This window comes from Chiloscyllium punctatum, chromosome 9 (genome assembly GCF_047496795.1).
Source record: "Chiloscyllium punctatum isolate Juve2018m chromosome 9, sChiPun1.3, whole genome shotgun sequence".
In the NCBI taxonomy this organism is placed as follows: Eukaryota; Metazoa; Chordata; class Chondrichthyes; order Orectolobiformes; family Hemiscylliidae; genus Chiloscyllium; species Chiloscyllium punctatum.
In genome coordinates this window covers 33,387,123-33,409,711 of record NC_092747.1, presented here as the reverse complement: position 1 = coordinate 33,409,711, position 22,589 = coordinate 33,387,123, and the positions used below count along the sequence as shown (strand labels likewise).

At 37.3% G+C, this 22,589-nt stretch overlaps 1 protein-coding gene across 4 annotated transcripts in view; it reads right to left on the bottom strand.

Moving 5' to 3' along the window:
- Nucleotides 1-22,589, bottom strand: part of dclk1a (doublecortin-like kinase 1a) — a 352,098-nt gene that overhangs the window by 44,535 nt on the left and 284,974 nt on the right. For all 4 annotated transcript variants that reach the window (XM_072577209.1, XM_072577210.1, XM_072577208.1 and 1 more), the window contains 4 exons: nt 20,388-20,465; nt 11,206-11,302; nt 6,568-6,648; nt 2,472-2,585 (listed from right to left, as the gene is read on the bottom strand). In XM_072577209.1, coding sequence (XP_072433310.1) covers nt 2,472-2,585; nt 6,568-6,648; nt 11,206-11,302; nt 20,388-20,465 — 370 coding nt within the window. The remainder of the gene's footprint in view (nt 1-2,471; nt 2,586-6,567; nt 6,649-11,205; nt 11,303-20,387; nt 20,466-22,589) is intronic.

Below are 22,589 nucleotides of genomic sequence, written 5' to 3'. Positions count from 1 at the left end.
ACTGAAGTACAAAGAGCAAACCTGCTGGCCAGGAATTGCCTATTGTGATGGTCATTTCGCCTACATACATAAGTGAATTGTACACATGCTATGGTGCAACAGTAAATTATTTATGAATGAAAACTGATTTTTTAAAAAACTTTTTCATACTTGTTTATATTTTGGATTGAGTTATAATAATTGTTCAGAAAGCCTCTCATTATTTAGATTACGAGGGTTTGATGTTTAAATAAAGATGAAAATGTTAATAGAAGCATTATGGTACCATAGTGAATAATTTCAATGAGTTATTCAGAACATTTAAAATGGATGCAGAAGTTATCTATTAGCTCTTCAAGCTCTGTTGTTCAATAAGTTGGTGGCTGATCTTTTACCTCAATTTCACCTTCATGTCCTATTTGCATATCTCCTTGGTGTCCTATCAACCTTTGCCTTCAGTATACCAACAACTAAGCCTTCACAGCTTCTTAGGATACAAAATTCCCAGATTAATAATTCGTTGAATGAAGTAGATTCTCCTCAGCTCAGTCTTATATAGCCGGTCCCTTATTTTAAGACTGCATGTTCTAGAGTCCTCAGCTAAAGGAATCATTTTCTCAGCATCTACACTGTCAATTCCTTTAAGAATCAATATGCTTCAATTAGCTCACTTCTTATTGTTTTAATGTCAAGGCTCCTCCAGAAGCTTGACTATGTAAGACAAAACCACCATCCCAGGAACCAGTTTCGTAAATCTTTATTACAGTCCCTCTAGCACAAATATATCCTTCTTTAGGCAAAAAGACCAAAGCTACACACAATGCAAGTGTGGTCTCATTACTATAATTGCAATAAGATTTCTTCAGTCTTAGATTGTAATCCTTTACCTGCAGATTAATTTTCTGTGATTCATGTACAAGGTCACTCATTCCTCAATCCTCAAATGTGAAAACATTTCTCAGTCTCTCACCATTCAAACTGCATGTCTTTAAAATAGTTTTGTACCAAAGCAGATAATTTCACACACATTGTATTCCATTTGCCACATACTTGCTGACTCCTCAACCTGTCTACAATCTTCTGCAGCTTTTTTGCATCTTCCTTGCCACTAGCTGTTTCATATAACCTTATGTTGGCAGCAAAACTGTACATGTTACACCCAATCCCCTCATCTAAGTCTTTAATATAAAGTAAATAGCTGAGCCCCAAGTATGATTCTTGTCATACTCTGTTAGTTAAACTTTGCCAGCTTAAAAATATCTCCTTTATTCATACTTTTCCTCAATTTACGCATGCTAAGGTTTAAATATTTTACAACAGAATCATAGTTTTACATCCATTTTCACAATTTTTGTTCTATTTTTATCTAAAAATCATGACAATATGTAAAGGGATGGAGAACAAAAATAGCATAGCTAATTTTTATCTAGTCTTATTTCTGTTATTTTTCAGTGTATGCATATGCTAGCCTGGAAGATTTTGCTGACATCAGAAAAGCACACCTTGCAACATTACTGATGATGCTTCAAGGATGTATTATTGAAACAATCCAAATTTATACTACTTATTTATGTTCCTGCCAGATTTAAAATCTCCTGTTATATATACATTTTATATACACAGATGGGATCTTGAATGGCACCAATACTTCATTACTATTGACAAACAAGTTCCAACAACATTGGTTTCATTGGTCTTCATTGGTTTTTCAGTCTAGTTATTATTTCTGAGATGGAATTAGACTACGCTGGGCCACTAGTTCACAGACTATGCTATTTGATGCCATGAAAATGTGCAGCAAAGTAAAATGAGATCAGCAGAAAGTTATTCTGCATATTAAAATGAAGTTTTTTTTAAAAAAGGAAGTTTTGTAATTGCAACCTTTCCAACTCATGATCTATCAGTATGAATGGATATTAAATATGTGGAGTACAACATGATATGATGACAGAACCATTTATCATCAAGACTACACTAAGCCAGTCCTTTTTAGGTCTGTCTCATCCTTGTGTAGATTTTTGCACCACATCATCTTTCTCCCTTGCACTACAGGATTCTTATCAAGGCTAATCATGAAAAGTTGTTCCATTCAGTAAGCACCCTGCAAAAAATGTCTGAGCATTTATATTTTAGGTCTAAATATATAAATTTCACTAATGTTGTTGAATTTACAGTATCCATTTTGTTTTGCTGACAGAAACTATATTAAACTATGAAAATCAGTGTTTTCTGTTTATCCCTCTTTGCAGAGATTTCAGATTTCAAAACAAAATAAACAACAGAACATTTACAGTTCCCATGGATTCCACTGCATTATGATGTTTATTTTTATTTTGGAGGGTGGGTAGATAGGCTAAGAAAAATATAGGTACTTTATCAAGGAACTGAGAAAGAAAAACAACGTTTCTTTGAATTTTAACCATGTCGGTTACAAAATGAATACTGTCATTTCCAGGATATAATGTCAATGATTAATAATTATTGATGCTTACTGCTATCACAGACACTCCAGCTGAAGTATTGCTCGGTTTGGGGCCTGTGTTAAAATGTTTCTGCAACTTTCCAGCCACCGATAATTGATACTCATTCTCTGGCAAACCATCATCCTACAGGAAAAGGGATAAAAAAGGTAAAAGTAAGGCAAGTTATGATATGAAAACTAGTTTTCAAACAATTTTTCCACCTCTCTGAAAATTACAAGCTGGCATGATGCTGAAATTGGAGTAATGGGATTTATATACTTTATGTTTGTCAGAGAGTCATAGAGGCATACAGCATGGAAACAGACCCTTCAGTCCAATTCGTTCATCCTGACCAGATATCCTAAATAAATCTAGACCCATTTGCCAGCACTTGGCCCATATCCCTCTAAACCCTTCCTAATCACATACCAATTCAGGTGCCTTTTAAATGCTATAATTGTACCAGCCTCCACAACTTCCTCTGGCAGCTCAGTCCATATATGCATGCCATCTGCATGAAAAAGTTGCCCCTTAGGTCCCTTTTAAAACTTGCCCGTCTCACCTTAAATGTACACCGTCCAGGAAAAAGATTTTGTCTATTTACCCTATCCAAGCCCCGCATGACTTTACAAACTTCTATAAGATCATCCCTCAGCCTCCAATGCTCCAGGGAAATTAGCCCCAGTCTATTTTGCCTCTCCCTACAACTCAAACCCTCCAACCCTCGCAACATCCTTGTCTTTTGTGAACCCTTTCAAGTTTTACAACATCCTTCCCTATAGCAGGGAGACCAGAATTGCATGCAGTATTTCAATCATGGCCTAAGCAATGTCCTGTACAGCTGCAACGTGACCTCCCAACTCCTATTCTCAATGCACTGGCCAATAAAGGAAAGCATATCAAATGCCTTCAGCCAATGAGGAATTTAGCAGGTTCCCCTATCAGGTATTCCCAGGTACCATGGATACCTGAAGACTAAAGTACTCTAATATCCCATAAAATACCAAAACTGAACATTTAAACCCTTTACTTAAACAGTGTAACATTTCTACTTCTTACTTTGGTCACCTTGAAGTCAACCAGTGCTAAAATATGCATTACATCCTGTGAAGGTGAGAATTTTCAACCAGAGGATCAGTTGAAATAGGACTGCTCAAATTAATAAATTCCTGATGAAGGGCTTTTGCCTGAAACGTCGATTCTCCTGGTTTCAGTTATTTGCAATGCAGCCACATCTCGAGCCAAGATGAAAAGGGGAACTTTATCACTTTCTTTTGCCTTCAAACTGCAATTTATAATGTTTTAACTCACTGCATAACTAACTGATTTGCTATTTTTAAATATGTTCTTATTTGTTTTTCCAGCAATAATTATGTTGGTTACAACATGCCTTGGCTGGAAGGTTCATTCCTTCCATCAGCATTGTTGATTTTGATTTGGAAACAGTCATTGTTTCTTCTCAGATTTGATCATGATATTTTTCAGGGCAGAGGTGAACTATCAATGATAAACTGAACTGGACCAGCCGCATAAATACAGTATCTAGAATAGGTCTGAGGCTGAGAATTCTGTAGCGAGTAACTCACCTCCCAACTCCCCAAATCCAACTTCTGCAAGGCAATAGTCAATGAAATACTTGCCTTGATGAGCACAGATTCAACAACACCCATGAAGTTTGACAAAAACAGGATGGCGCGGTGGCTCAGTGGTTAGCACTACTACCTCACAGAGCCAGCGACCTGGGTTTGATTCCTGCCTCGGGTGATTGTCTGTGTGGAGTCTGTGCGGGTTTGCTCCGGTTTCCTCCCACAATCCAAAGTTGTGCTAGTCAGGAGAGTTGGCAATGCTAAATTGCCCATAGTGTTAGGTGCATGAGTCAGGGGTAATGTGTCTGGGTGGGTCACTCTTCAGAGGGTCAGTATGGACTTGTTGGACTGAAGGGCCTGTAGGGAATCTAATAAAAAAAACCTACTTGATTGGTACCCCATCTACTATCTTTAATGTTTACTTTCTCCATCATTAAGCCACAATAGCAGAAGTGTACTTCACCTTGAGGATGCAATACAGCAGTTCACCAAGGCTTCCTCCAGTGCATCTCCCATACTATGAAGAACAAACAAGGTAAGCATGTAGGAATGCCACTGCCTGGAAGTTCCTCTCCGAGTTATATACAATCCTGATTTTGAACCATGTTGTGAGTCTTTCAATGTCACTGGCTCAAAGTCATGAAACTCCCTCCATACAATACTATGGGAGTACCTACTTCATATGAACTCCAATTCAAGAAGATGGCTCAATAAGACCACCTTAAAGTGAAGTTAGGGATGGGAACTAAGTGATGGTCCTATCAGCAACATTCACATGTAAATGGATGAAAAAACTTCTAATTAAAGTGATGCTATGTAAATCAAAGCAACGATGCAATGCTATGAATCAGCACTGAATATATGCAATAAAATTAGAAGCATTCGATATAATGATCTATCAGCAACAACTTGCATTCGTAAAACAATTTTAAATGAAAGATCACAACATACCAGGGATGGAAGAAAGAAAATCTTGCACTTATATAGCATGAGGCATCTCAAACATTTACAGTCAATGAAATACTTTTGAAGTGTGGTCACTGATGTTTTGTAGGAAATGTGTTGGCAACTTGCTCACAGCAAATTCCTACAGGTAGGAATGTGATAATGACGAGATCATTTGCTTTTTGTCATGTTGGTTGAAAGATAAATATGGATCAGGACACCAGGAATAACTTCCCTGTTCTTCTACAGAAAGGATGCCATGGGATCTTTCACATCTACTCTAGTCAGCAGGTTTAATGAAATGTAACATTTCAACTGAAAAATGGCACCTCCACAGTGCAACATTTCATGAACACATACAGATGCATCAGCATAATGTTTACGCTCAAGCCCTGAAGTGGGGCTTGGACCTGGAACTTTGTCTAGTGCTACTAAAAGAGTTATGGCTGACACACTAAAATGCAGTTTAAGTACTCTGTGAATAGTTGACTGTGGGAAAAGGAACAAATTCTGATTTGAGTAATACTGGAATGTATGCAAAGTTCTTAAAAAGTGTCTCATAAATAATATTTACAAAAAGTGATTTTCCCAGACTGTTAACTTCAAATCGACAGTCAACCATAGCTGTTTGCTCTGTTTCCTGGTTATGGGAATGGTCTTTAACCATTCAAAAGCAGCTGGTCCATTTATTTGTATTATTCTCTGATTTTACATGGAGTTTTAACCTCTTAAAATCTTAAACATATTATAGAAAGACAGTAACAAAGTAACAGTAGTAGACCATTTAGCCCCTCAACTCTTTCCACCATTTAAAGACATCATGCCTGACCATTGGCCTAACACTTCAGCCTATATCCCTTAATACCTTTGTTTAACAAAAAAAATCTATCTAATTGCAAATTTTCCTGAACAAATTGTACATTTTAAAATAGGAAACCAGTCAAGATTATTTTTAAAAATGTATTTTTAAAAAGTTGGCACAGTGGAAATAATCACACTTATTTTGTGTGTCTCCTGTGAAAACCCTTCCAATTAAAAAAAATCCATCTGCTGTAAAATGTTATATTTGGTAAATTAGATTTAAAGTAAAACAGTATGCTTGTTAACATGCCAGGATGCTCCTTTTAGTATGAACATTCTGATCAACTACTATTATACATTTCTGTCCACCAATAGAGTTGCTCAATTTGCCAGAAATGCCATTTTCCATTATGTATTTAATTGGATATTTTGTGATAGTACCATAATAATAACAGACATGTGTGTATAAACATGCATTAAAGTGAGGAAACACTACTGCAATTCCAGCATTGTCTACCAGCTGCATTTGAAAGAATATAAATTCATGCTATCACCAATATGTTATTCCCTCACTTTACATCTGCAGTATTTCTGAGAGACAATGCTGAACACAATAGCTTAGCCATATATCCATTATCACAGATGATCTGAAAAAATGTGTTAAACCAATTATAGAGATGAAAGAATTGTACAGACCAATAAGAAACCTAAAAATAAAATTAAGCATTCTGCCGAAGTCATCAGTAATATGTCCCAGAGATCTGAAGTACGAGCATGCATTAAATAAGACTTACATTCACCCAAGGGTGGTCCAACAACTGCTGTGCAGAATATCGCTGTTCTATATCAACCTGTAGCATCATGGTGATGAGCTCCTATAAAGTAAAAGGAATAATTATTTGAATACAGGAGTAGAGTTGAAGGATATTTATTCAATTAGACCAAAAAGGGAAACATTTAGAAAATGATTATTTGCTGTTCATGCACAACTATAGACTAATCCAAAATCTACACTGTTGTAATTAGATAAATAAATATGGATTTTTAAAAACTTTTCAGGTGAATGACCTAATATTAACTACTCTACTGACCACACTATTTAGTAATTCTTTGAGCACACTGTGCTAATTGCCAGAACTAATTGCCAACTCTTACTAATTTTTCAGTTGTGTTGTAGTGTAGGGAAGTATGCTCAATGATCCTTTAATAAATATGACTTTACTTTTTAGTAGATATATAACTTAACAAGTGAAAACTTCTCAGTTCTTAATCTTTTCAACTATATTTATCAATATGGTTAAAATAGTATGGCATGTGGCAGACATTTTAGAAAGTATCATGTAAACAGTGTAGAAAAGTCATGACATTTTCCAAGCTTTCTCATATAAATCTAACAGTAACTTCATTCTCTACTTGTTAGTGAATCTATTATTCCATTATTCAAAACTTTTGGTTACTTTAGGGTCTCTAATTCTCCCAATCAATGCATTCAAGTTTGGTGAAATTTTAAGCTTTTGCTCCCCCGAATTTTTAATTGTTAATATTTCCCCAGCAATTCTGGAAGATTCATCGAACAGTCAATTATTTTATAGATGATTATAGATCATGGCTTAAAATCTAAGATATTCTACATATGTTCAACATTTATTGCCCATTCTGAATTGCCCTGGTTAAGGTGATCTTCAGCTGACTTCTGAACTGTTTCAGTCCATGAGATTTAGGATTTTTACCAGCAACAGTAAAGGAATAGCAACATAGGTCCAAGTGAAGGTATGTGGCTTGGCAGAGAAACATGCAAATGGTTATATAACTATGCAGCTGCTGCCCTGACCTCTGGGGCAATAAAGGTCACAGGTTTAGAAGGTGGTATTGGAGATGATTTGGTGAGTTACTGCACTGTATCTTGTAGATGGTACACACTACTTTCACAATGGGCCAGTGGTAAAGAAAATGGCTGTTGAAAGTTATGGCTGGGATGGCAAACAAACGTTCTGCTTTGTTCTGAATGGGTTATTGAGCTACACCTATCCCACAAGTGGAGATTATTCCATCACACTCCTGTTTTGTGCTTTATAGATGGCGGGCAAGCTTTGGGGAATCAGGAACTGGCAGAATAACCTGTTCTTCTAGCCACAGTGTTAATATTGCTGGTCAGTTCCATTTCTGGTCAATGATAATCCCAGGATGTTAATACTGGGGCAATTAAGCAATGGAAGGTGTTTCAGGGAAAGTAGACATCAGGAATGTTGGATCAGCCATTATCCTATATTAATGGTGCAGCATGCTCGATGGATAAAATGGGCTATTCATGTTCCTACTTCTTTTGGTCATATGATCTTAATTCTATTGAACATCAAGAAAATATAATCACTATCTAGCATCTGCATAGCAAGAGTGTTAATTGTTATTTATCAGCCCAAGATTGAATGGTCTCAAGGGCCATGAGCAAGGTGAGGACCCTGTGATAGGCAGTCAGCATCACTGAGAGAACTGGGCAATGTGAAGACCGTGTAATAGTCAGTCAGCATCACTGAGAGAAGTGGGTGAAATGAGGGTCCTGCCACATTTATTTGGGATCTGATTTGAAGGTGGTGGGAATATTCTACTGTGCTTTTTGAATTCTGAAAAAATGAAGGCCAAATTCCCTCCAAACTTTGCCACCGTCTTAGATGTATCATCTATCTGGCAAAATAATCAAGCCACCATACAACCGTAATACTTTAGAATTTAATATTTCTAATTTTAATTTAAAATGATGTAGCAATCATTAGTAAGATATTACTTTGTGTGACTTTAAGTTAATTGAAATGTTTATCTGGCTCTCTTGACTACATCTAATTATGATATAATACATTTTGCTGAGTCAATGAAAAATTCTTTTATCCTGTTTACCATGACATGAAATATCATTCCAAATGCACTCATTTGAACTAGCCAAAATTGATATAATTACAAATGGCAGAATATTATACTAATTGCAGCTGCAGCCATTGTGGTGCAGTTGCATCCTGTCCTTCATTACATACAAACATTCCAGACATCAATAAATAAATTGAGTCAGGCCAAAGGGAAGTCTAGAATTTGTATCAAGGTAAATAAGCTTAACTAAATTAATTATTGATTTATGGTCCCATCAGTGTCATCTCCGTCATGGGATCAGTAATCATCTATGATAGCATTGAAACAGTCATATTATCCACATACTCTCCTAATTTTCTGCACCTACTTAAATCAATGAATTTTACATTGAATTATTTCACCATTTTAAAGTATTGCAATATAATAGCAAAGTTCTGTGTAAGGAGAAAAGTAAAATTCTTCCACAATAATAATCACTTGAAACGCAGTAACATTAGGACCTTCAGGCTGTCGAGTGAAAGTCCCCTTTAGCAGTTTTCAAAAGAAATCATATTTCTAATTTTATACTTTATCAACAACTGCACTACTATCTCTGTGTGCTGAGTGCAAAGGGAAGTCATATTCATATTACCAGCCTGCAGCATTGTAACAATGAGAAGAACAGTAATTTCTACAGATGTATTCAAATATTTTCTTGATTGGAATTGATAGTGACACAAGAACAGCCCAATGAAGATTTGCACACCAATTATTCCATCTGCCTGCATGCAGAGACACCTGGCCTCCTGCAGCAGATTTGCTGAGGTTGTAATTCCACTGAGTGGTATATTTACTCTGCACCTTATCATTCAGCAACATTCTGTCTGTGTCCAAATAAAGTACTTCCATGCATCGCCCAGTGTCAGAGCGCTCTAATTTAGTAGAAAGGAACACAATTAGATTGCGTAAGCCTGTGCCTTCAAGGGATTTTAAGAGTGCTATTGTACAAGACAATCCAAAAATGTGGAATGAAGAAAACTCTTCTCAAGTGATCAAAATGGTTCCATTCATAAACCACACTTGTAATAATTAATCTTTTAATGCAAGAACAATTAAACTTCTATGACATTTACTGTCCAGTTCCATCCAAGCATCAAAGGTAAAGCATATGGCTGACATTGAGAGGGAGCCATGTTTACCCCCCATCTCCAAAGTCCCAACTAAGTGATCAGTGGTGAGCCCTGATGGCTGCCTTGCAGCAATTTAACTGCACTCTTGAATGTTCCTTGCACTGCACACGATCATTAACTTAACAATCATCATCTATCAGGTTCAAACCTAACATTCCTATGCCCAACCACACCCTCATATACTTAGCACTGCTGTAAGCCTCACACCCACATCACAGCTTGCACACACTGCCTGGTAATGAACCATGACTGCCACACCAAAACAAAATGTACAAACCCATTTTCACTTCCCTCTCTCTGACAGTGCAAGGTGACATGCAACCAGAGGCAGTAGGAGCTAATCAGAGAGAGAGAGAGAGGTATGCCTTTTGTGCTAAGTCCTGTAGTGTAGACTATGCTGTCTATTATTGGGATGCTAATCACTGAGGATATGGCCACGGGAGGGACTGAAATCATTGACAGTGTCATCACTCCTAATTCTCCTCCTTGCATCACATACATTTCTTATTTTACAAGCTGCTTATGGGTGAAAGAATGCATCTCCTAGTTTTGCCCCTCTTTATCCTACAAACTTGCCCTTTTTGCTTTTTGTCCTTTCAGAGATTCAAGTAGGTAGGCTAGACGGCAATAGATAAACACCAAGAAGCATATGATCGTGAAGTCACACTATGGGTGGAATGATGTGGATGATGGCAAGAAGGTTGGAAAAATCAAGTAAAAAGTCCAGTGGGGAGCTTCTTTATGTCAAGAGCAAAATAGGGTGACATAACGGCTCAGTGACAGTGGATCCCACAGTCCAAAGATGTGCAGTTTATCTGGATTGGTCATGGTGAACTGTCCTAGAGTGTCTAGCAGCCTGGGTGGATTAGCCATGGGAAATGCAGGGTTACAGAGATAATGGATGGGGGGGGGGGGGGATCTGGATGGGATGATCTTTGAAGGACTGTGCAGACTCCACTGTGGATTGAAACTAGAGCACCTGTAGGAAACTCACGCAGACACTGGGAAAACGTGCAAATTCCATGCAGACAGCCACTGCCAGGTAGAATAGAATCCTAGTCCCTGTGAGGCAGCAATGCTAACCATTGAGCCACCATTGATTGATGATCTCTTTAGATAACCAATCCTCTCGCACTCAGTTTGAAATTATACCTTAGGAGTCAAATAGTCACGCTATGCATATTTCCAACAGCCATTCACTGTGTGCACACTAATTTCATCACCAATATAACTTACCTGAAAAGTACAAGCAGACAAAGATGTGTTTTGGACCCTAGTTTTCCCCATAAATCTATGTTTCAAACAACAGGTGCTATCGATCTCAATAAGGTACCACAAAACATTTAGCTTGCGTGCGTGCCCTTCACCTTAATGGATTTTTGGCTAATATTGGCAGATACTCACTTTTGCAGAGTCAGAAATATTATCCCAATATGGTGATGGAAACTCCTGATGCCCCATCAGTATCTGGTCAAATAGAACATCTTGGTCATTGCTGTGCCTGTCAATAAGAAAATTTTGCATTTTAATTACTGACACCTCTTCCTAATCGTTGTGAAATACATGAAGCAATTTTGCAATAAAATAGATAAAAGTACGCTTATAACCACAATGGAATACTTTTTTGTGGTTTGGCGGATGAAAAATGTGCTTAGTTTCCCACCTGGAAAGCCAGGGTAACCTGCCAGCCGAGTTGGGAATTTGGAGGCAATTAGACACATGAATGGGAAGCTAGAGGAATCCTATTCCCTTGCCTCTGACCATACAAACCACCCACTCCTCCTCCCCTCCACCACCTCACCCTATAACTTCTACTCTGTGACAAGGTGATAAAGATCCCTTACCTTCTCACTGGTAGAACCCACAGATGGATCATGACCCAAAAGCTCTCTGATTGGGATGCAAGTGTGAGCCTGCTACTGGCCTACAAACTTGCCCTGTCTTACCTATAGGCTCTTAATCTGATTGGCCCACCATCAGATGGGTTCTCTCAACAGCGGAGGTGACATGTTAGTCACCACCTTACACCCAATCCCCTAAACTGGTTGTAAAAAGGGGAAAATAGTGTCTTATCTGTTGGAATACTTTTACAATCCTAGCTGTTGCCATGGTAATATGGTAAGTGTAGCATTTCTGAATTATGAGTAAAATGCGTTGCCAGAATTGTTATAATAACTCTCATGTCTGAAAACAGTTTTTGAAGCAAAGGAAAATGGACACCATATGAAAGGGAAAATTGCTCAGAAGGAATAAAGAGGTAGGCAGCCAAAAACATAGTTCAACTAAAAGGTGTTAGGGGACATTTGACAGAAAGAGAGAGCATTTTGAAGATTATGTAAGGGCTTTCTAAAGGACAGAAGCAGCTAGTTATCACAGTGGTTACAGATAGCAGAGTGAAGTAAAGGCAAATTTGTATCTGAGAGTGGAGGGTGTGCCAGAAGTTCTGAACCTCCTGAGGAGAGGACCAAATAAAATGCGTCAAAGTCAGTTCAGACTTAAAGATGTTGGCAAAAATCTTGAAAGTAATTTCTTTGTTCATAAGAGGCTTAATGAAGTTTGGGAAAAGTATAGGTGAAGATCTAGAAATTATGTTGTTGATAAGGGCATGGCTAAAATATTCTGAAGTTTATAGTGGGCAGAGATGGGTAAAGCTCAAAGACTCTGTTGGAGAAAGCAAGGTGTAATGTAATTTGGTAACAATTCATGACAGGTAATGTTCCATTGATGTTGTCTTTAGTCACCTGTTATAAATACAAGAAAACATAGGTCATGACAGCCCATTTCAAACTGGAGTCTAGTTTCGAGACATGAAAGGGAAGATTCAGTGAAAGCTTTGGAATAGAGTACTATTAGAGGGCATTGAAAGTAAGTTTATGAGGACACCGAGAGATCTATTTAAACATTTCCAAATACATTTTGGATGTATTCTGCGTCAGTTGATCTGATGAGGAATTGTAATAGCAGTGTTTTATGTTTTGCAACATAAAGAAAGTGAATCTGGATTTGAATATTTAACTTTAAAAATGACTTTTATCTCTATTCATAACAGCTCTGGCTCTTTGGTGCAGCCATGAAACAGAACACAAAGGTATTTGAGCAGCCACTCTTCTTCAGTCAATCACTTCTTTAATTCATAACATATTTTGCTGCCAGGATTTAAACATGTTTTTTTTCTCAGCTAGAGAAAGTTTCTGAATTTTTATCTTAAAAACAGCTAAGTTAAATTTTTAAGATTAATGTTCATAATTTTTTAAACGTAAGATACAAAATTATATTAAAGGTATTGTATTCAGAAGGAATTTGATTGATCTAAATGCCACTGCTGCCTCAGTGAATTATTACACATGATGGAACAATCAAAAAGACCATGAAAGCTCTCTGGTTTGATCCCTGATTTGTGATGAGTTAGCTGATCTCAGCTGGGGTGGTAGTAGGTTCTGCTATTGAATTCAATGATCCCATGCTAAAGAGGATAGTTACGTAGAGAGATTTTCAGTGACCTGGAAACTGTGCATGTCGCTTGATTGGGTTAAAATGCAATGTCTATGTAATTTAAAGGGCGCCTACTGTCTAGGTTCACATAAAGTTAGCTGGTTATCATGAAATACTCAATTACAGTTTGAACCTTTAAAGAGAGGAGAAAATACTATACAATCCTGTTGTACAATTGATAGACAGTCAAAGGTGGTGCTTTTAGGAATAAAAGGAGTCTAATAACAACCAGCATGAAAAATGAAAAATAGATTTCTCCAGTGCTTTATAGCCAAAGAACTGTTTTCAATTGTAGTCAATGTTGTTTTGCAGGCAAGCACAGCAGTCAAATTGTACAGTACTCAGTCTCTTAAACAGCAGTAAGACAAAATGGCCTGTTGATTTGTTCCTGAGGCTATAGGTTGAGCAATGAATGTTGGTCAGGATTCTGTGTCTCAGTTTAACATCTCTTCTGGAAGCAGGACTTTTGACCTTTTCAGTCCAACATTAGAATTTGCACTTAAGTGTAAGCCAAAGCACACCAAAGCAGACTAACAATCAGAAAGGAGCAAAGTTAACATCCTTACCAGCCCTAATTGAAATAGTTTATTTCTTGTTATTCATATTAATAATAACATGCAATTAAATAAAATTTCCAGAGAACAGTCCTATTGGAATTGAAACATTAATTCTATTTCATTCTCCATAAATACTACAAGACCTGGTGACTTCCTTCAGCGCAGACTGTTTTATTTAATAAATAAAGTTTGATTTAGAAAATACTACTGGAAAAAACTATAATAACTGTGTCTCAATCTTTTAATGATCATTGATGTCTTTTTAAGTATGGTTAACAATGGAAATATGCCTCCAGGATCTGTAGTTAGAACTACAAAATACTTTGACATTAGCCTAACTGATCCTTGGCAATTAAGACGTTCACGGAAGCCGACTCATCACCATTATAAAAAAAAGTAAACAATTTGTCATTTATATAAATGATTTGGATGGGAATTTAGGAGGCATGGTCAGTAAGTTTGTGGTTGATGCCAAAATTGGTCATATAGTGGACAGTGAAGAAGGTTATCTAAGATTACAAAGGTATCTTGATCAATTGGGTCAATGGGATGAGAAGTGGCAGATGGAGTTTAATTTTGATAAATGCAAGATATTGCTTTTTGGTAATGTTAACTAGGGCAGACTGTAATTGTATAATGGGTAGTGTTGTAGAACAGAGGGATCTAGGGGTTCAGATACATAATTCCTTGAAATTTACATCACAGGTAGGCAGGGTGGTTAAGAAGGCATTTAGCACACTTGCCTTCATTGCTCAGATCTTTGAGTATAGGAGTTGGAATGTCATGTTGAGGTTGCACAGGATCTTGGTAAGATCTCTTCTGGAGTACTGTGTTCAGTTCTGATCACCCTGCTACAGGAAGGATGTTATTAAATTGGAGATGGTTCTGAAAAGATTTATGAGAATGTTGCCAGGAATTGAGGGTTTCAATTTTAAAGATTGGCTTGGGCTTTTTCACTGGAGCATCGGAGATTGAGGTTTAGAGGTTTAGAGGTTTATCAAGTCATGAGGACCATAGTTAAGGTGAATAGCAAGGGTCTTTTCCCTAGGGTAGGAGAGTTCAAAACAAGGGGGCATATTATTAAGGTTAGAGGAGAAAGATTTAAAAAGGACATGGGACAACTTTTTTATACACAGTGGTTCATATGTGAAATGAACTGCTGGAGGAAGTGGTGGATGTAGGTACAATTACAATGTTTAAAAGACATTTGGATAAACACCTGTGATGTAAATTTCAAGGAATTATGTATCTGAACCCCTAGATCCCTCTGTTCTACAACACTACCCATTATACAATTACAGTCTGCCCTAGTTTGTATTACCAAAAAGCAATATCTTGCATTTATCAAAATTAATTTGATTTGGAGTGATATGGGTCACTCCAGGTGGGAATAGTTTGGTTTGGGAACATGGTTGGTGTGGACTAGTTGGACTGCAGGCTCTGTTTCCATGCTATATGACTCTCTGAGTCTATGAATCTAATTACCATTTGTTAAAGGCAGTATTCTTAGGTCCTGGTGTAACAGAAAAACAAACTAGAAATGAAAACATATAGAATCAGAGAATGAAATAGCAGAGGAAACCATTCAGTTCACAGTCGAGAGTGTGATGCTGGAAAAGCACAGCAGGTCAGGCAGCATCAGAGGAGCAGGAGAATCGATGTTTTGGGCAAAAGCCCTTCATCAGGAAGGATGTTATTAAATTGGAGAGGGTTCTGAAAAGATTTATGAGGATGTTGCCAGGAATTGGGGATTTGAATTATAAAGATAGGCTGGATAAGCTTGGACGTTTTCACTGGAGCATAGAAGGTGAGGAGTGACCTTTAGAGGTTTATAAAGTCATGAGGGCCATAGCTCCAGCCTCTGCAGTCCTCATTTTCACTCAGTTCACAGTGTTTGCTCTAGAAAATAGTTCAATTTAATATATGATGACCCAAGCGGACTGGGAGCAGCTACTTGCAGATAAAACTGTCAAAGCAACATGAGGAAGTCAAGGAGGAAATAACGAGAGCACAGGATAAATCTGTTCCTATAAATTAAAAGGGTGGGCCCACAAGATAAAGGAGCAAAATGAGCTATTTGGTAACAATGCTGAGCCATTCAATTAAATCATGGTTGATCTGATAATACTGAAATCCACTTTCTTCCTTGTCCTGTAACCTTGATTCCCTACTTATTAAACAGTTGTCTATCTCAACTTTGAATATACCTTATGACCTGGCCTCAACAGCCCTTTGTAGTAAAGAATTCTATAGACTGACAACCTTCAAAGAAAAAAAAATCCCCATCTTTGTCCTAACAGGGTGACCCCTTACTCCGAGATTATGCCCTCTAATCCTAGACTCTTCCACAAGGGGAAACAATCTTTCTGCATCTACGCCAAAGAATCTTGCATGCTTCTATAAGATCTCCGGCCTTCTAAACTCCAATAACTACAAGCCCAACCTGTTCAACTTCTCCTCATTAAACGGTTCCTCACAATTAATAAACTGGTAAACTTTGTCTGGATTGCCTCCAATGCCAATATGTCTTTTAGATAAGGGGACTAAAACTGCTCATAGTATTCCAGCTGTGGTTTGACTAGTGTCTCCTATAATTTTAGCAAGACCTACCCACATTTATACTGTATTCCCTTTGAAATAAAGGCAAATAGTGTATTTGCCTTCCACATTGCCTGCTGAATTTGGATGCTAGCTTTTTGTGATTCATACATGAGGACCCCAACACCAAATCCCTCTATGCTGCAACTCTCTGCAATCCTTCTCCATTTACATAATATTATTGTCCTCTATTCTTTCTGCCAAAATTGCATAACCGCATTTCTCTCCACATTATATTCCATCTGCCAAGTGTTTGCCCATTCACTTAACCTGATAATGTCCCTCTGCAGACTCTGTATGTCATCCTCACTACTTTCCATCCCACCAATGATCTACAAATTTAGCTTTGGTACATTCACTTCCTTCAACCAAGTCATTAACATATATTGTAAATAATTGTGGCCCCAGCACTGATCCCCATGGCACACTACTAGTTACAGGTTTCCATCCTGGAAATAGTCCCATTATCTCAATTCTGTCTTTTATTAGTTAGCCAACACACATTCTGAGCTAATAAGAAAGATGTAATTGCACTGTAGAGGGTGCAGAGGGGATTTATCAGGTTGCTGTCTGGGCTGGAGGGTCTGAGTGATGAGGAAAGATTGGACAGGCTGAGGGTCTTTTCCTTGGAGCAGCAAAGGTTGATAGAGGACCCGATAGAGGTGTAAAAGATTAAAATGACAATGGATAGGAAGGCACTTTTTCTAATGGTACAGGGATCAGTAACCAGGGGATATGGATATAGGGTAAGGGGTTGAAGGCTAAGAGGAGAGTTGAGAATTTATTTTCACACAGAGGATGCTAGGTGTCTCAAACTTTCTGCTTAAACGGATGTTTGTTTCAGAAACAGTTAAAGTATTTAAGCAGTATTTAGATACTGACATAGCTTCCACGACTATGGGCTAAGAAATAGAAAAGGGGATTAGCAATAGTAGCATCCTTGTTGACTGGTATGGATATGATGGGCTGAAGGGTCTTCTTTTGTGCTGTATGTATTCATCAGTGCATGAATATGGTGCTGAATGTAACTACTTGAAATGCTTGATTTGCCCAATATAGAACACATTAAAGTAAAAGTAATTAATTTTACAGGAGTACTTGGAAATCATACTAAGACATGTAAACATTTTCATCGAATATATATGTGGAGTGACGTAGCAAAAGTCCTGTTCATTTTTTTTTAAACTTCTGCCAAGCCTGAGGCAAGTCACTTTGAGATCAGTCAGTACAATGTGCCTATGTAATGACCCTAGTGACTCTCTTGACTTGTTTGTCCTTTCCTAAAAAGAAGTCATTGGTTTCTGTTTTCTCTGTGGATGCTGTCAGCATGTTTCCAGCATCTTCTCCTTTTGCTTTGTTTCTGTTCTGTGTTTGCCTACAGTGACCTCAGTGAGATCAGGACCTGATTACTGGATTAATCCTTAGGTACAGCATATCTTTGGATAAAATTTAGTATGCTATCATAAAACTGCACAACAAAATAGCTTGCAAACAGTCTGTGATGGCTACGCACTAATGAACACACTGATAGATATTTGAAGCCTAGCATCTTAAATACTATGAGTAAGTCAAACTTCAGACTTAGCCATGCAGAAAGGTCTACTTGTCTTAGATTCTATTTATATTAGAAAATTTAAGACACTGCTGAATTCACTGAGGCATACAGAGAGCTTTGGTATTGCACTGTGATGGAATATAGGGTTTTACGATTAGTTGGCTGCCATTGCTAAGACTGTAATAGAAGGTGTTACAGATACTTGATGGTAATTGATTATCTCTTTCAGCTCATCATTTATAATACTATTTATCTCATCATCAGCCAATCCCAGTTGACCTTTACTTGTATGAACTTTAGTTGAACTTGTGAATAATTATTTGAAGATGATGAATAATCACCCAGCGTTAAATGATTATTCATAGCTGTTCCAGAAAGAATTTGGGGAGCTATCAGGCCAAATGAGAGAGATAAATTCATACTTGACTGAGATAATAAGACATTGACAGTATATTCACAAATACTTATCAACTTGATATATTTACAGTCTTTTGAAAACTTGAATTATTTCAATATACATTATTTTTGAGACAGAATTTTAAATAAACTTTATATACATAAGCGCATGCACGGATGAAAACAACTAATTATATAAGATTAAAAACTACACTTGGGTTATTAATAAACAAATTTTTAAAACATTTGTATGGCATTTATCTCCTTACTATTTTAATAGACAATTTCACTGCCTACTTTAATTCCCTAGCCCTGAACTTGCACTTTCCTCTAATTTCTCTCCTATCTTTTCTTATGGTCTTCCCAAGCACATCTTGTTATGTAAACATTTCCTGCTCTTTTCCCATAAACCTACCAACTACCCAAATTCTCTCTGACACCATACTTGGTGGTACTGTTAATCCCAATCTGTTGTCGAAATCTACATTTTTAAAAAAACCACCATGGGCAAATCTAACCAACAACAACAACTTGAATTTCTAAAATATCTTTGACACAGTAAAATGTCCCCGCACACTTCACAGGTACGTTCTAAGACAATATTTGATATTAGCCCAAATAAAGCAGTAGTATAGCAGGTGACCAAAAGCTTGATCAAAGAGATAGATTTCAGGGAGTGACTGTGAGCGTTTTTGCCTTTGATACAACACTGAAATAAGTCATAAATGATATCTTTTGAGTTGTGATCATTTTTCACTGTTCCCTTTTGTTCTTTTTGACCAATCCACAGCCATTGACACACTCACCACAGTGTTTGTCTCTACCTGGTCTTTTCTGTTACTCAGCTCCAATAGGTTGGCTTGTCCTACTCTTAATTATTCAATTGCTGCCAGAGAATCACCTATAACGTGTTCTCTTCTTGCGCCCATACCTTCACTTCTGGAAGACTATCCTTGGCTTCTTCCAATTTCTCAGCTACCTTTTAACTCCCAATAACATCATCTGAAGGACTAGGCAGGTTCAACTGTACACTGCCTCTCTTGGTATCTGCGTTTCCTTTGTGCTGTCAAACCACTCATTTGATATCCAGTCCTAGAGGTGCCACTATTTCTTCAATTACATACTGGGAGGTCTGAAGCAATTGTGTTCAACCTTCTATCACAATCTCTCACCACAAATTCCATCCATTTCTCTGCTTGATCTGGACTGTTTGTTGTCTTAGTATCACACTTCAGCATATACAACCTACAACCAAATATCTACAAATCTTTGACCTCACCATCCCAAAGACAATACACATTCATCTTGGTAACATTGCTGATCTTCATCTTTACCACGGTTTATCTGCTACTGACTATTTAAATGCTACCCTATTTGACCTTCCAGCTTCCAAACTGCATAAATAAGCTGATTAAACACTTTGTGTTCCACATCCTAAGTCGCAATGGGTCTGTTCTCACAATCTTACATTGGCTCCCAAATCCAGCAACATTTCAATTTTCAAAATTCTCATCCTCATGTTCAAATGTCTTCATGGCTTTTATCCTCTCAATTGTAACCTCTTCCAGTCCTATAATCCTCTAAGAAATCTGTGTTTCTCCAACCATGGAGTCCATCCACACATTTCCATTTCCGTCATTCCACCTTTGGTGGCAATGCTTTCAGCCACCTAGGTACTAAATTATAATGTTTCCTCAAATTCTGTCTCTGCACCTTTACCTCCTTTAAGACCATCTTCAAAACTTGTGTACTGGACCACACTATCAGTCACTAATCCTAATATTTCCTTATTACACTGTTCTGAGGCATTTTTGAATGCTTGCCTACTTCAAATGCACTATATAAAAACAAGATTTTATCATTAACTCATTAAACAGGTTAATGCCTTTTACAATGGAATACCACATGACTCTGTTAAACATTCATCTGCTAGGACTGAAAAAAATATAGAAAATGCCAAAACCAGAAAGAATGTGCACTGTACTTACCCACGAAATGGAGGGAAACCACAAAGTAGAATGTAAGTAATCACACCAGCAGCCCAGATGTCCACCTTCAGACCATAGCTTTGAAGAAAAAGTCCACATTAGAAATGTGAAGTGTAATCAAGCCCTGCCCCGATTTGCATAATATGAATTACTATAAGATTCACGCATATTTATCAGAGAAAATGCTACATTATAATTAAGAGACACCATCCGCTATCCTAATGAATAACGATGTTTTTGTCTCTCAATTAGAGAGCTATCACTCTAAGATAGTACTAAAGTTGTTTTGATGTCTCAGTCAGTGTTTTATTAGCTTCCAGTTGGGTGAGTAGGCAGAATTCTAAATAAAAGTGACTTGATCCATCTCTTCAAAGAAGAAATACTGACTTGTGACTTAAAAATCATTATAATAACAAAGCAGAAAGCAGCAAAGTAAAAGTTAAAGTTACTCTCATTTCTGAGATATAGGCTTGAATCAACAGAAATCAACAGATGCTTCACAAGCTCTACATGAAAAGAGCTCTGCTGTTTTATCTCAAAAACTCCCCTTAAATTGGCAATAAAGTTGGCACAAGAAGTGCTTATACATTCAATCGAAATGGCTCACTATTGCAAAAGGAAATGCTTTTTTGAGGTCTGGTTATGAGTGTTTTCAAGCTATCTTCAAGCTTAAGTATTAACTTAAGTAAACTCTGACCTGAGAGCTGTCACCTGGTTTTAAATAAAGAATATTCTATTTCACATAATATATTTGTTAAGCATAGAAAATTTACCTGAAGCTTTTAAGAACATGTGGAATTTAAGATATTAGTAGGGTTGTAACAAATAAAAATTATAGTATATACTTGTGTAAAAGTCAAATTTTTGAGACTATTTTTTAAGGTTAAATTTATAGGATTAACTGTTACATTGATACTACTTTTGAGGGGCTGAAATTCATGCTACACCCAAAATACCATTTCATTAGCAGAAGCCCAATCAATCTCTAAATGAATAAAGAGCAAAATCACAATGAATTATGGTAATTCATTGGTGCATCAACCAGTACTTGCCTTAAAATCTGAAATTCTATCCTTCTGACTGTATTCCACAAGTGCTAAGGGGAACTAAGCTCAGCTGAGCTGCACGCAAAGGGAGATTGTCACCTGTCTCTGACCCGCTGCATCTTAAACTTTTGTGCCAAATCGGTGTGATTTGTACATCAAAACACATCATAGCACAAAGAGACTCACTTCCTCATCGTAATATTTATGTGCAGGAAAATACCTTGACTCACAAATGTTGATCTGTTATCTGTGAAGAACTAGGGTCCCCTTTTACACAAGATATATGGAAAATTCCATATTTTTTGGCCAAATATACAGGGTCAACTTTTATATGAAATCGACTTTTATTTAACTATATATGGTAAGTTAAAAATAAATATGAATCAGGTCAGCAAATGCTGATAAATATTCTAGAACTAAATTTAAAACATATTTCTGCCACCGATATATCAAGAAAAGTGGTCTTCTTTTAACTAAGAGAATATCTGTTCATGCACTGTACTTTGGCATCTATTCCATCACATAGAAAGCACTCATAACTGATTCACAGATTACAGGTCCTGTATACACATCAAAGAACCGGGCACTGACACTGATACTAGTGAAATGTCCTCCATATACATTGTAAATTTGAAACAGAACTTTTCAGATGGCCTTAGCAGATAAAGACAAACCTGATATAGCACCAAAATGCTTTTATATTGTATGAGGACATCAATTAAGCAGATGGTTACCAATTTGTGGGTCTCCCGAAGTCAACTGCAAGCTAAATGGAAAACGGCTGAGACTCACTAAGACCGCCTGACAGGAGGGCCCATTTATTAGTGGGTCTTTTGTACTTTTGTAGCCAGTCAGCAATCTTATTTGGCTGTAACTAGTGTGTGAAGTCTGTTCAGGAACCTGGTAGCCCTAATAAGCTATGCAAAAAATCTTGTTTGAAACAAGAGTCGGTCTCAGTTCCTAAATCTGTACTGAGTCAGCGCATCCCATAAGAGCATCCAGAATTGCCACCACCACACCTGGGCTCAAGATAGAAAGAAGTCCAAGCTTGGGTGTGATATTCTTCATGATTGCATGGCCTATCACTTGTCCTTATTTAGGTCTATAGCTGAAATATACATGAAATACTTAATTGAGATACCATATGACAGCCAGA